Consider the following 15,246-nt stretch of genomic DNA (forward strand, 5'->3'; position numbering starts at 1 on the left):
CTCTTATCCTCAGTCTTATTGATAAGTGTATCTCTGAATGTGATCACTACATGACTTGTCCTGAAACAGAACTGGTTAACTGTTTTGATGTCAATAGGGCAAGTGAAATAAATGTAATATTGGTATGGATTTAATACACTGTTACTGCTGTAGCTATTACCTATTCCCAGTGTTGGGAACGTTACTTAAAAAAAGTAATTAGTTATAGTTACTCACTACTTCTTCAAAAAAGTAACTGAGTTAGTAACTGAATTACTCTATGATAAAAGTAACTCGTTACCAGGGAAAGTACCTATTTGCATTACAGTTTAAAAAAGGTTATATGCCAATTAATTAAGTTTTATTTTTAAGCAGTTTTCACAGTCAGTTGAAATGAGTAGATCAGAAAGTTGTTTAACTTTTGATATTTATTGCACATCCACAGATCAGTGCAGGATAAAGTTCTTTAAAATCCCAAATCTTTGTAAAAAAAAAACAAAAAAACAAAAGTAAACAGATACACTATATAAAGTGCATTTACATCTATTAAATTAAATTATCTCAACCTGAGACAACTGGTTTGTTCACAACAGAAGTAAACTTAACAATAAATCCTCTATTCTTAATTAAATAAATCAAATTCCTAGTCTGGTAGACATTCAGGAACTTCAAGTATTTTCTTAAATAACACAGGTCAACAAAAAAATAATAATTTACTGGTGCCCAAAATATTTTAATGAATTTGGGGTATTTTTGGGGTGCTGATTCTGAATATGCTATCAGTTTTGCCAGATTGGCTCAAGTTTTTGAGATTTTTGGTATCTTATTTATAGCACTTATATAGCATTAGCATATAGCATTTATAGCACAAGAAGAAGTTGTAATAACGATCCAGACACATTCTGTTACATTTGTGGTGAATATACACTGCAAAAACATAGAAGAAACATAACAGACTTCATAAAAAAAGTGTATTTGGCCTATTTTGGGGTTATGCTTGGGGACCAAGACAAGTCTTGGGCACCACACATAGTGTGTTTTTTTTACACATTTCACGAAAAATCTCAAAAACTTGAGCCGATCTGGCAAAACTGATGACATATTCAGAATCAGCACCCCAAAGTTACCCTAAATTCGTTGAAATATCTTTGGCCCCAAAAATGCTGTTGACCTGTGTAATGTTTATATCGCCTTAAAAATGCTAAATTTTCTTCGGCTTGCACCTGACACCATTTCGGCCTCTTCTCCGTTTGTGTCGTGTCACTCGCGTGTTTCGGCGCGCGTGTAAAAACACTGGCTCTGATTGGCTACCATAACGCTGCCTAACCAATTGCTTACTGACTTGTTAAGTTAAACAGGTGTTACACTGAGAACTGTGACCTATCGAGATCTGTTACTCCTCACTAGCCTGGGCAGCGGTCCGCTCGCATTAGTATATCAATATATAGTAACGCACCGCTTTTAATGACCAGTAACGTAAACGGCGTTGTAACGACAGGAAAAGTAACTAATTATATTATCCCGTTACTGACAAAATGACGCCGTTACCTAACGCTGTTATTTTTAACGGTGTTATTCGCCACACTGTCTATTCCACAAACCACAGCGTGGTGTCTTCTCTAATCCAACCTCTCAATGAGATGGTTAATGCTACAAAGACATGCCAGTGTTACAACTAACTTTCCTTTGGATACCATTTTGCGTTAAGCAATAACAGGCTTTTCTCACTGAATTCTGAATGCAAATGCATTTACTTGATAGCTCCATAACCGTATCTGAATCATCATTTTAAATGATGGAATGAAGTTTTTTAATTTTCTGCATGGCTTGAGATGACTGTGTCTGTGGGTGATGTGTACAGTGTTGAGCAGAACTCATTATCCAAATGAATAAACATCAAAACATAATGGCATCTTAAAATAAAAAAGAGGCTTCATCATACTTTAGAGGGATTAGAGGGCTCACGTGGTGCGGGCCTGGTTCAGGACACGCGTGTGAACTCACGTCATTGAGAAGCTCGAAGGCCTCGGTTAGAGCCATGTCCAACATCCCGATGCCCCCCGCCTGGAGCTTGTCGAGGTGTTCACGGAAATGCTGTGAAGGGATTGATAGAGCGAGTTAGCTCACACACACACACACGCACACACACACACACACACACCCACACACACACTCCATGCAGCTTAACGCATGTGGTGAGCACATAGCATCAGCTTTTAGAGAATTCTGCATGAGCTGGAAGAGAGAACGAAAGAGTGTACTGAGAGAAGCTCACAGAGACACCACTGTCACCGCTGCAGCGCACAGATTAACAAACCCCGCTCCACACTGTGTGTGTGTGTGTGTGTGTGTGTGTGTGTGTGTGTGTGTGTGTGTGTGTGTGTGTGCGTGCACGCATGTGTGTATGCAGTGGATTTAAAGACCAACAGACCATGACCTGTCTGTCTTGTTATTAAACACAGCCTCAAGCAATGCAGCAAAAACATTTCATTTAAATAAACCCTATTGTTCTCCAGACCTACACACACACACACACACACACACACACAAACCAAAGAGAAATCGCTTCTCCACAAGTTAACAAGGAAAGAAGCAGACATGTAATGAGAAATGCCTAAAGAATTCTTAACAAGATTGCGGTTTCCTGACCACCTACGGCACACAAACACACGGGTGTGCCGTGCTGTGGATGTCAGTGGTAGTAATAGAAACAATTCATGCGTCCTGTGTGTATATGCGTGGGAACACCCCTAAAATGAAGTTCTTTGGAGTGAAGATGTGATTTGGTACGCTCAGTAAGGTAACAATCTAATGTGACAGAATGGATCAGTGTAACGGTGATGTGTTCCTCAGGAATCGAGCCCATGAATTTGGTGCTACTAGCGTCAAGCAAGGTGATCTTCACGAGCTGCTCGTGAGGTGCGTCTTCTGCCATGTCTTCAGCCACCGTACAACGAGATCATGGACTTGTTGGGACCACCACGGGAGCTCAAGCCAATCAGATCAGCTCTGGCTCTCTATCTCTCTCTCTCTTATTGGACAGATGTGGGTTGATGGGCAGTCAGGATGTGCCTGAGGGTCTCACAGTTCCCCATAACATGGTACGCATATGCTGACAAATTGCGACAATTTCCTTTTCTCTTAGATAAGACATCTGGATAAACACCAGTCCCAAATATAAGCTAACAATTCTGAAAGCACGTGAATGTTCGTTTACTGTTTGCTAACGTTGCATATCAGGTTACGTGGACCATTGGGTGAAGCACATACCATTGGCGACAAGACAGCATACAGAGAGGAAGAACCCTCCTCCGTCCCCGTCGGCCTATCAGGAACCGGCGTGGGCTGACCTAACCACTGGCGTCTCCCCTCCAGCTTGATCCCCGCCCCTTCAGCTTATCGTGAGCCACACCTGCTCTTCGTGACGGGTTCATTAGGCTGTCGGACAGCGCGGGGGCTGCCGGTGTTCTCCGTGGAATCGCAGAGTTCTGCTGAGCTGTCTCAGGATGGCAATTATTCCTTACAGGCTATAATGTGTTGTAATATATCTGCCTGTTTATTGACTCCACTTTTCCGTGTTTGCAGGAGCCTGGAGAAGTTACAGCCAGTGTTTGACCCTTCAATAGTCCTTCATTAGCTTGAGTTGCTTAGTTTGCACTGTGCTTGTGTCCTGGAATATTCCACAAGTTTTACTGGATGGTTCCACCCTGAAGGAGTGTTCCTTCTGCTCTCTTGTAACACTCTTGCTTTTAGAGGCTGTGCTTAAGAAATAACGAAGACTCCGAAGACATAACGAAGACATAACGAAGACGGGTGCTTTTGACCAAACTTTACTTAGCAGCATCCAAGTCAGGAGCACATAGCAGACACAGCAGACGTGTTTTTACACAAAGCATGTTCACATACTTACTGCTAGATCTGCCGACTGTGTGAGCGTTATCTTACAGTTTCTATACGCTGACTGGCTCTAACACAATCGATTTATTGCTACAGTAGCCTACCGAAACAAACACACACTCATTATCCGAATGAAATCAGCATGTCTTCTCCAACTTCACCAGAAGACAGGAGCGCACCGAGGACTACACTACCCATCAGCCTTCTGATAAAGTCAATGTCAGATTTATTTTGTATAGCTCCTTTTTAGAACAGCTGTTGTCACAAAACTGTTGTCTCCAGTGAATCAGGCAAGGAAAGCTGATGATGAGGAAGAAACCTTGAGATGAAGCTTCACAAAATCACCCAACTGAGTTGTGAAGAGACACGTCATCTGATCTGGAAGCTAAGACGAGAGTGACCATCGTTACATATTTGATTCTCACAAGTCAGCTGTCAGACCATTAATTATGTTCGCCACCCTGAAAATAAGCATATCGGTCAAGTGCTGTTTAAGGAAAAATAAAATAAAAATAAGTACAGATTGGAGACTCTATGTGAAGCTGTTGCTTGTAGCAGAGTGTCTGATGTTCCCCTGTTCCTCAGTGAGTAAACCTGCATATCTGTGGTGCCAAAGGACACTCCTAACACGATAAATAGCTGAGAGAAAAAAGCAGCTTGTCTAGATGAAGACATGATGAATGTGGGCATGGCCAGACTTCCACTGACTCACATGCTAAATGTTTCATATAGTCGGTGTACTTTAACGTAAGTGAAAGCAAGATAGATTGTTATGTGTTCAGGCTCAACGTCCTACGTCCCTGCTGCACACCAGTGTGATGATCAGCTGGGGATGCTGGCTGAGGTGGATTATTCTCGGTTTATAAAGAAGATTGTTATCTTTTAATGTAATGTTACCTACTGTGTGTCATAAGTCCAGTAAATATTTCAGCCACAGAGAGACGTTTGCTTTTTACTGCTTTGGGAAGCGCTTGCGTTTTCTTATGTTGGTGCTACATTTCCTGTTAAACATGATTCAGGTTCCCCCGAAAACGTAAGAAAATGATTAAAAACTGACCAGAGTGGAGGTGAGCCAGCACACTGCATATGTGGCCTCAGTCTCTAGATGTATTAACAAGTATGTGGTATCTAAGGGCATTTGCATAGTGGGTGGTGAGAGCCCCCCGCTGTTTAATATATTAGTCGATTATTCATTAGGAACATTTACAAACGACCAACACGGTTTAAAACGAGCGAAAACATGTCTGGAAGCAGAATAGTTTTATTTGACTGGTCAAAATCCCACAGCTGAGAACAAGGGGATAGGGTTTAGTGTTTCAGAGAGAAGGGGTTAGTGTTTCAGAGAGAAGGGTTTAGTGTTTCAGAGAGAAGGGTTTAGTGTTTCAGAGAGAAGGGGTTAGTGTTTCAGAGAGAAGGGGTTAGTGTTTCAAAGAGAAGGGGTTAGTGTTTCAAAGAGAAGGGGTTAGTGTTTCAGAGAGAAGGGTTTAGTGTTTCAGAGAGAAGGGGTTAGTGTTTCAGAGAGAAGGGGTTAGTGTTTCAGAGAAAAGGGGTTAGTGTTTCAGAGAGAAGGAGTTAGTGTTTCAGAGAGAAGGGTTTTGTAACGCGGCGGGTATGGTGACGTAACCACCGCGTGAATATACTTGAGAGGCGGACCCAAGTGCCGGCTCGGTCTGGCACAATAATATGCGAGAGTAGTAAATGTGGAGTTAATGCATACACACACAGTGGCAAAAACACCAACACAAAACGACGCGGAAAAACAATGCGCAAAATGAAACTAAACCGTAGATACTCGGTAGAAAAAGTAAACAAAAACAACGCGGAAGACTGACGCATGAAAAGCAAAACTCACTCGTAGCGAGAGGGTGGAAAAAATGATAAAGGCAACTAAAAGGACGCGGAAAAAACTCGTCGCGTAAAACCGAAATAAGAACACCAGGAGAAGAATCTGGCTACTGGCAAAAATGCCGCAACAAAACAAAACCTTCCCAAAATAAATGAATAACGGATAGGAAGAGAAACAGATGGAGGAAAACTTGAGATTGGCTAGAAAGCAGCGCAGGAGACAGAGACTCGAATAAGTGAAAGAACAAGAGAGAGGGAGAGAGAAAGAATAAGGTGGCGAGACACCTTTAACTTGAGAATGAGACAAGAGAAAGGGCTGAGAACGTACCGGCATAACCAAAACGAATCAGCAATGATCCGTCTCCAAAAGCTTCCTTAAAAAGCCATGGCAACAGGTGAGACGGATCATTGCTGATTGCGTGGATGTAGTCTAGGGCTGACTCGGGTGCCCCTAGTGGAGGTAGATGGTGTGGAATCCGAGCCAGCCCTGACAGAGCCCCCCCCTCTAGGCCCGAGACCCCGCGGGCCCAGAGCGACTGCCCTGTCACGACGGAAGTCGCGTATAAGAGAACGGTCGACAATGCGAGAGGCGGGGACCCAGGAACGTTCCTCGGGACCGTAACCCGCCCAGTCAACGAGGTATTGGTCCCGACCACGAACACGGCGGTGGTCCAATAACCGGGTAACCGTGTACACCGGACCACCGTCAACCATGCGGGGAGGCGGCGGGGCCGGAGCACGGGGCATGTGACACAAAACCGAGCGGAGACGCGAGACGTGGAACACCGGATGGACACGCATGGAAGGAGGAAGCAGCAGCCGGTAGGAAACGGGGTTGATCCGCCTATCCACCTTGAAGGGACCCAAGTACCGAGGGGCCAACTTCTTGGTCCCGCCACGGACCGGCAGATCCTTGGCGGAAAGCCAGACTCGTTGCCCGGGGCGGAAAGACAAGGCCGGAAGACGGTGCTTGTCAGCACTGCGACGGTAACCGGCCGAGGCAGACAAAAGGGCCTTACGGGCCTTACGCCATGCCAACCGGCACCGCCGCACCAAGGCACGAGCTCCTGGAACTGCCACCTCCTCTTCCTGGTCTGCAAACATAGGAGGGGCATAGCCATAAAGGCACTCAAAGGGTGACATCCCTAGAGCGGAGTGCCACAAGGTATTGTGGGCGTACTCAGCCCAGAGGAGTTGGTCAGCCCAGGAGGAGGGATTGGTGGAGGCCAGACACCGAAGCGTCTGCTCCAAGTCCTGGTTAGTTCGCTCGGTTTGACCGTTGGTCTGGGGATGAAAGCCTGAGGATAGACTGGCCTTGGCTCCCAGGAGACCCAGGAAGGCCCCCCAAAAGCGGCTGGTAAATTGCGGTCCCCTGTCAGACACCACAGATATAGTGGTGTTGCCACGAGAGGGAGGTAAGCCCGTCACAAAGTCCAGGGCAACGTGCGTCCATGGTCTGGACGGGATAGGAAGTGGACGCAACAACCCAGCGGGTTTAGAATGGGAGGCTTTGTTTTTTGCACATGTCTCACAAGCAGCAACAAACCTGCCCACCTCCTGGTCCATCCCAGGCCACCAAAATCTCCTTTTCAGGAGCTCAAGAGTACGACGGACTCCGGGATGGGCTGCGAAAGGTGAGTCATGCCCCCAACTCATAACTTTTTTCCTTAAATTAGGATGAACATATAAGCGACCAGGGGGAGTCCCGCTAGGCCCAGGATTGCCCGTAAGAGCTTGCTTAACCTCGGTTTCGATACCCCATTGTATGGGTGCTACAATCTTGGAAGCCGGTATTACCGTACCGGGTTCTGAGATGTCGGCAGGTGGTTCCCACTGACGGGAGAGGGCATCTGGCTTTACATTCTTGGTGCCAGGTCTGTACTAAAGTGTAAAATCAAACCACCCAAAGAATAAGGACCATCTAGCCTGCCTGGGGTTAAGTCGTTTAGCCTGCTGGAGGTAGGCTAAGTTCTTGTGGTCCGTCCACACGAGGAACGGATGTTTAGCCCCCTCCAGCCAGTGCCTCCATTCCTCTAGTGCCAGCTTGACAGCCAGCAGCTCTTTGTCCCCCACGTCGTAATTACGCTCGGCGGGTGTCATGCGGTGAGAGAAGTAGGCACAAGGATGGAGTTTCTGAGGAGTGCCTGTTCTCTGAGAGAGCACGGCGCCCACTCCGTAATCGGAGGCATCGACCTAGAAAGCAGCGCAGGAGACAGAGACTCGAATAAGTGAAAGAACAAGAGAGAGGGAGAGAGAAAGAATAAGGTGGCGAGACACCTTTAACTTGAGAATGAGACAAGAGAAAGGGCTGAGAACGTACCGGCATAACCAAAACGAATCAGCAATGATCCGTCTCCAAAAGCTTCCTTAAAAAGCCATGGCAACAGGTGAGACGGATCATTGCTGATTGCGTGGATGTAGTCTAGGGCTGACTCGGGTGCCCCTAGTGGAGGTAGATGGTGTGGAATCCGAGCCAGCCCTGACAGGTTTAGTGTTTCAGAGAGAAAGGGTTAGTGTTTCAGAGAGAAGGGGTTAGTGTTTCAGAGAGAAGGGGTTAGTGTTTCAGAGAGAAGGGGTTAGTGTTTCAGAGAGAAGGGTTAGTGTTTCAGAGAGAAGGGTTTAGTGTTTCAAAGAGAAGGGGTTAGTGTTTCAGAGAGAAGGGTTTAGTGTTTCAGAGAGAAGAGGTTAGTGTTTCAGAGAGAAGGGTTTAGTGTTTCAGAGAGAAGGGTTTAGTGTTTCAGAGAGAAGGGTTTAGTGTTTCAGAGAGAACGGTTAGTGTTTCAGAGAGAAGGGTTTAGTGTTTCAAAGAGAAGGGGTTAGTGTTTCAGAGAGAAGGGTTTAGTGTTTCAGAGAGAAGAGGTTAGTGTTTCAGAGAGAAGGGTTTAGTGTTTCAGAGAGAAGGGGTTAGTGTTTCAGAGAGAAGGGGTTAGTGTTTCAGAGAGAATGGGTTAGTGTTTCAGAGAGAAGGGGTTAGTGTTTCAAATAGAAGGGTTTAGTGTTTCAGAGAGAAGAGGTTGGTGTTTCAGAGAGAAGGGGTTAGTGTTTCAGAGAGAAGGGTTTAGTGTTTCAGAGAGAAGGGTTTAGTGTTTCAGAGAGAAGGGGTTAGTGTTTCAGAGAGAAGGGGTTAGTGTTTCAGAGAGAAGGGTTTAGTGTTTCAGAGAGAAGGGTTTAGTGTTTCAGAGAGAAGGGGTTAGTGTTTCAGAGAGAAGGGGTTAGTGTTTCAAAGAGAAGGGGTTAGTGTTTCAGAGAGAAGGGTTTAGTGTTTCAGAGAGAAGGGTTTAGTGTTTCAGAGAGAAGGGGTTAGTGTTTCAGAGAGAAGGGGTTAGTGTTTCAGAGAGAATGGGTTAGTGTTTCAGAGAGAAGGGTTTAGTGTTTCAGAGAGAAGGGTTTAGTGTTTCAGAGAGAAGGGGTTAGTGTTTCAGAGAGAAGGGTTTAGTGTTTCAGAGAGAAGGGTTTAGTGTTTCAGAGAGAATGGGTTAGTGTTTCAGAGAGAAGGGGTTAGTGTTTCAAAGAGAAGGGTTTAGTGTTTCAAGACATTTTTCTTTCTCTGCCTTCCTGTTGTTCTGGCCTTCCCTGGCCCATTTGCCCCGCCCATCTGCCCCTCCCCGCCCCGCCCCCACTGGCGGCCCACCTCCCAACCAGCCCGCCTCCTTTCTCCTCCCTCTGATGTGTGTTGTCAGGGGTAATCAGAGTAATAACTTCCACTCTCTGCTGCTGATCCATCGATCCTATTACGCGCGCGTGCATGTGTGTGTGTGTGTGTGTGTGTGTGAGAGAGAGAGAGACAGAGAGAGAGAGAGAGACAGAGAGAGAGAGAGAGAGAGAGAGAGAGAGAGAGAGAGAGAGAAAGAAAGTGCTTGTTTGTGTGCTTGTGTAACTTCCACTCTCTGCCTCTGGTTCATTGATCCTATTACTCATGTGTGTGTGTGTGTGTGTGTGTGTGTGTGTGTGTGTGTGTGTGTGTGTGTGTGTGTGTGTGTGAGAGAGAGAGAGAGAGAGAGAGAGAAGGAGGGAGAGAGAGCCAGCAAAAAGAGAGGAGAGAGAGACATAGAGAAAGAGACAGAAAGAGACAGGAAGAGAGACCACGAGAGAGAGAAGAAAAATAAATGTGAGAGCCAGAAAACAGAAAGAAAGAAGAAGAGAGAGAATGTACATGTTTGTGTATATATGATGGACAGGGAGAGAGAGAATGTACATGTTTGTGTATATACAGTATATGATGGAGAGAGAGAGAGAGAGAGAGAGAGAGAGAGAGAGAGAGAGAGAATGTACATGTTTGTGTTGTGAGTCCCCGCTTAACGACGGGTCTGGTTAACAATGTTGTGTAATGGTGTGGTGTGTTGTGGAGTGTTGTGGGGTATTGTGGAGTGTAGTGGAGTGTAGTGGAGTGTTGTGGGGTATTGTGGAATGTAGTGGAGTGTTGTGGGATGTTGTGGAGTGTTGTAGTGTTGTGGAGTGTTGTGTAATGGTGTGGTGTGTTGTGGAGTGTTGTGGGGTGTTGTGAAATGTTGTGGGATGTTGTGGAGTGTTGTGGGGTGTTGTGGAATGTTGTGTAGTGGTGTGGTGTGGTGTGGTGTGTAGTGTTGTGGGGTGTTGTGGAGTGTTGTGGAGTGTTGTAGTGTTGTGGAGTGTTGTGTAATGGTGTGGAGTGTTGTAGTGTTGTGGGGTGTTGTGGAGTGTTGTAGTGTTGTGGAGTGTTGTGTAATGGTGTGGAGTGTTGTAGTGTTGTGGGGTGTTGTGGAGTGTTGTAGTGTTGTGGAGTGTTGTGTAATGGTGTGGTGTGTTGTGGAGTGTTGTGGGGTGTTGTGGGATGTTGTGGATTGTTGTGGGGTGTTGTGGAATGTTGTGTAGTGGTGTGGAATGTTGTGTAGTGGTGTGGTGTGGTGTGTAGTGTTGTGGAGTGTTGTGGGGTGTTGGAGTGTTGTGGAGTGTTGTGGAGTGTTGTAGTGTTGTGGAGTGTTGTGTAATGGTGTGGAGTGTTGTAGTGTTGTGGAGTGTTGTGTAATGGTGTGGTGTATTGTGGAGTGTTGTGGGGTGTTGTGGGATGTTGTGGATTGTTGTGGGGTGTTGTGGAATGTTGTGTAGTGGTGTGGAATGTTGTGTAGTGGTGTGGTGTGGTGTGTAGTGTTGTGGAGTGTTGTGGGGTGTTGGAGTGTTGTGGAGTGTTGTGGAGTGTTGTGGAGTGTTGTGGAGTGTTGTAGTGTTGTGGAGTGTTGTGTAATGGTGTGGAGTGTTGTAGTGTTGTGGAGTGTTGTGTAAGGGTGTGGTGTATTGTGGAGTGTTGTGGGGTGTTGTGGGATGTTGTGGATTGTTGTGGGGTGTTGTGGAATGTTGTGTAGTGGTGTGGAATGTTGTGTAGTGGTGTGGTGTGGTGTGTAGTGTTGTGGGGTGTTGTGGAGTGTTGTGGGGTGTTGTGGAATGTTGTGGAGTGTTGTGGTGTGTTGTGGAGTGCAGTGGAGTGTTGTGGGATGTTGTGGAGTGTTGTGGGGTGTTGTGGAGTGTTGTGGAATGTTGTGTAGTGGTGTGGTGTGGTGTGTTGTGTAGTGTTGTGAAGTGTTGTGGGGTGTTGTGGAGTGTTGTGTTGTGGAGTGTTGTGTTGTGGAGTGTTGTGTAATGGTGTGGAGTGTTGTAGTGTTGTGGGGTGTTGTGGAGTGATGTGGGGTGTTGTGGAGTGATGTGGGGTGTTGTGGAATGTTGTGGAATGTTGTGGAGTGTTGTGGGGTGTTGTGGAGTGCTGTAGTGTTGTGGAGTGTTGTGTAATGGTGTGGTGTGTTGTGGAGTGTTGTGGGGTGTTGTGAAATGTTGTGGGATGTTGTGGAGTGTTGTGGGGTGTTGTGGAATGTTGTGTAGTGGTGTGGTGTGGTGTGGTGTGTAGTGTTGTGGGGTGTTGTGGAGTGTTGTGGAGTGTTGTGGAGTGTTGTGTAATGGTGTGGAGTGTTGTAGTGTTGTGGGGTGTTGTGGAGTGTTGTAGTGTTGTGGAGTGTTGTGTAATGGTGTGGAGTGTTGTAGTGTTGTGGGGTGTTGTGGAGTGTTGTAGTGTTGTGGAGTGTTGTGTAATGGTGTGGTGTGTTGTGGAGTGTTGTGGGGTGTTGTGGGATGTTGTGGATTGTTGTGGGGTGTTGTGGAATGTTGTGTAGTGGTGTGGAATGTTGTGTAGTGGTGTGGTGTGGTGTGTAGTGTTGTGGAGTGTTGTGGGGTGTTGGAGTGTTGTGGAGTGTTGTAGTGTTGTGGAGTGTTGTGTAATGGTGTGGAGTGTTGTAGTGTTGTGGAGTGTTGTGTAATGGTGTGGTGTATTGTGGAGTGTTGTGGGGTGTTGTGGGATGTTGTGGATTGTTGTGGGGTGTTGTGGAATGTTGTGTAGTGGTGTGGAATGTTGTGTAGTGGTGTGGTGTGGTGTGTAGTGTTGTGGAGTGTTGTGGGGTGTTGTGGAGTGTTGTGGGGTGTTGGAGTGTTGTGGAGTGTTGTGGAGTGTTGTGGAGTGTTGTGGAGTGTTGTGGAGTGTTGTGTAATGGTGTGGAGTGTTGTAGTGTTGTGGAGTGTTGTGTAAGGGTGTGGTGTATTGTGGAGTGTTGTGGGGTGTTGTGGGATGTTGTGGATTGTTGTGGGGTGTTGTGGAATGTTGTGTAGTGGTGTGGAATGTTGTGTAGTGGTGTGGTGTGGTGTGTAGTGTTGTGGGGTGTTGTGGAGTGTTGTGGGGTGTTGTGGAATGTTGTGGAGTGTTGTGGTGTGTTGTGGAGTGCAGTGGAGTGTTGTGGGATGTTGTGGAGTGTTGTGGGGTGTTGTGGAGTGTTGTGGAATGTTGTGGAATGTTGTGTAGTGGTGTGGTGTGTAGTGTTGTGAAGTGTTGTGGGGTGTTGTGGAGTGTTGTGGAGTGTTGTGTTGTGGAGTGTTGTGTTGTGGAGTGTTGTGTTGTGGAGTGTTGTGTAATGGTGTGGAGTGTTGTAGTGTTGTGGGGTGTTGTGGAGTGTAGTGGAGTGTTGTGGAGTGATGTGGGGTGTTGTGGAATGTTGTGGAATGTTGTGGAGTGTTGTGGGGTGTTGTGGAGTGCTGTAGTGTTGTGGAGTGTTGTGTAATGGTGTGGTGTGTTGTGGAGTGTTGTGGGGTGTTGTGGAGTGTTGTGGGGTGTTGTGGAGTGTTGTGGGGTGTTGTGGTGTGTTGTGGGGTGTTGTGGGGTGTTGTGGGGTGTTGTGGGGTGTTGTGGAATGTTGTGGAATGTTGTAGTGTTGTGGAGTGTTGTGTACTGGTGTGGTGTGTTGTGGAGTGTAGTGGAGTGTTGTGGAGTGTAGTGGAGTGTTGTGGAGTGTAGTGGAGTGTTGTGAAGTGTAGTGGAGTGTTGTGGGGTGTTGTGGAATGTTGTGGAGTGTTGTGTACTGGTGTGGTGTGTTGTGGAGTGTTGTGGGGTGTACATGAGTACATGTTTGTGTATATATATGATGGAGAGAGAGAGTACATGTTTGTGTGTATATATGATGGAGAGAGAGAGTACATGTTTGTGTATATATATGATGGAGAGAGAGTACATGTTTGTGTATATATATGATGGAGAGAGAGTACATGTTTGTGTATATATATGATGGAGAGAGAGAGTACATGTTTGTTACTGATAGATACTATCTTAACTTGTAAAGTGAGGTCTGCATCACCAGGGACGAATTGTAACTGTAATTGTGATTTCACATAGATACTGATGCATATGTCACACTGAGAACTGAGATCCACAGCAGTTTTGCCATATTCAGTTTGCATCACTCCAGTGGGGCCCATGGATGAACTGTATTGTACAGTAGACTGTAGATGACATTACAGATATGTGCTGTGTGAGGACCGTGCATGCACTCCAGTGAGATGACCATAACCATTGGTCTGCTTTGATAACTTATCCGCTAAGAATAGGACGCAGAGAAAAGGGTATGGAAGATCACAGACAAACTGGAAGACGTTTATGGCTCTATCAATAGGATATGTGCTTGTTAGCTAAATACCTACATTGACATGTTGAGCTGTGATGAGATGAGCCAACCCTGTTTAGCCGAGACTGTGTGGGTTGTGTGTAGTTTGGTGACCGTGGCTATGGTGTAACAGACATGTTCAGTTCCCAGCATGTTCTTATGTCAGCAGGTACACTGGGTTACATGACTGTGTGCTAAAGTGAATTAGGACACACATGCACGGGGAAATTAAGGCGGGTAGACACACACACACACACACACACACACACACACACACACAACAGGTGATATAATCATGGACTCACATCTTTGTTGGTGATGTCCGCCTGTACCAGAGTTCTGTTGAGACAGGGCTCTACGTAGTGCAGCTTCTCATTGTACTACACACACAAGAGGGTGGAGAACAAGAGGGTGGAGGTGAACTACACCAGTCTGAATCTTCACTTCTTACAATGAAACATACTGTTTGTTTACTATTCCACAGCACATCCTCATAGCCCAAAGATTTGTGTTGTGTGTGTGTGTGTTTGCGTGTGTGTGTGTTTGCGTGCGTGTGTGTGTGTGTGTGTGTAGAGTGTCGGAGAGGGTGATGTGGCTCTATTAAGAGAAAATTAAATACTTCTGTGGTTTTAACTACATAATCAGATTATTGTATGCCAGAGGTCTATTAACAGCAAAATCATATCTCTAATGAGGAAGACTAATTATCAAAGCACATAGACAAGCAGTGGCAATCTAGTACATTATGCACACACACACACACACACACACACACACACACACACACACACACACACACACACACACACACACACACACACACACACACACACACACACACACAAAACTGGCATGGACACATTTTCATTTACATTCAAGAGCCATGCCCACATGTGCACCCATCTAGAGCAGGCAACTATCTATGTGTATTGTACACAGCCTTACAGACGTGACCGGAACTCACTCATCCGCTCACGCGCAGAGCTCACGCATGGAGTTCACGTGCAGCGGTGGCGCCGTGTCCCGTGTTAGCCGATCCCTTGCCCCTCCGCCCCCGATAACCAGAGCCCTTTCTTGCCTTCTTCATTTTCTGCATGGTCCCCCCCCCCCCCCCCCCCCCCCCCAGTAACCACCACTGTCCCAAGCTCGGCGGCTTAACCCCACCCCCCCACCCCTCCCAACAACCGCCTGCTTTCTCCTGATACTGTTGTTAATTTAATGCATGACTAGAAATTAGACTTCAAAGTAAATGGGGGGGAAAGAGAAACGACGGCGTCCGACACCACCAGCACCCCACGTCCACCTCCTGCTACGTCGGGTGTAGGGCTGTAATCTCGGCGTGAGGGAATACGACGTCCTCGTCCTCCCCATCGAGTGCGGACGCATCACTGATGCTATTATGCTCGTTTTCATTCACCGCACAACAAGGTGTTAAAATCAAAGTGCTCCACATAAACTGCCATCTTGATTGAAGAATAAACCACGACATATTCCGCTGTTGCTGGACCTGATACTCCAGAGGAAGGAATTACGTCGTTTGGTTTCATTAACGTGATTGTGATATTATCCAACACAA

The 15,246-nt window shown here is 46.4% G+C and overlaps 1 protein-coding gene across 1 annotated transcript in view; it reads right to left on the reverse strand.

Annotated features, from left to right (window-relative positions):
• The window catches only part of cacna2d3a (calcium channel, voltage-dependent, alpha 2/delta subunit 3a), a 242,577-nt gene that overhangs the window by 110,752 nt on the left and 116,579 nt on the right, over window positions 1-15,246 (reverse strand). The window contains exons 9-10 of the mRNA XM_077003026.1: window positions 13,976-14,050; window positions 1,984-2,073 (exon numbers count right to left, since the gene is read on the reverse strand). Of these exons, the coding sequence (XP_076859141.1) occupies window positions 1,984-2,073; window positions 13,976-14,050 (165 nt within the window). The remainder of the gene's footprint in view (window positions 1-1,983; window positions 2,074-13,975; window positions 14,051-15,246) is intronic.

Source organism: Brachyhypopomus gauderio, chromosome 4 (assembly GCF_052324685.1).
Source record: "Brachyhypopomus gauderio isolate BG-103 chromosome 4, BGAUD_0.2, whole genome shotgun sequence".
NCBI classification, from domain to species: domain Eukaryota; kingdom Metazoa; phylum Chordata; class Actinopteri; order Gymnotiformes; family Hypopomidae; genus Brachyhypopomus; species Brachyhypopomus gauderio.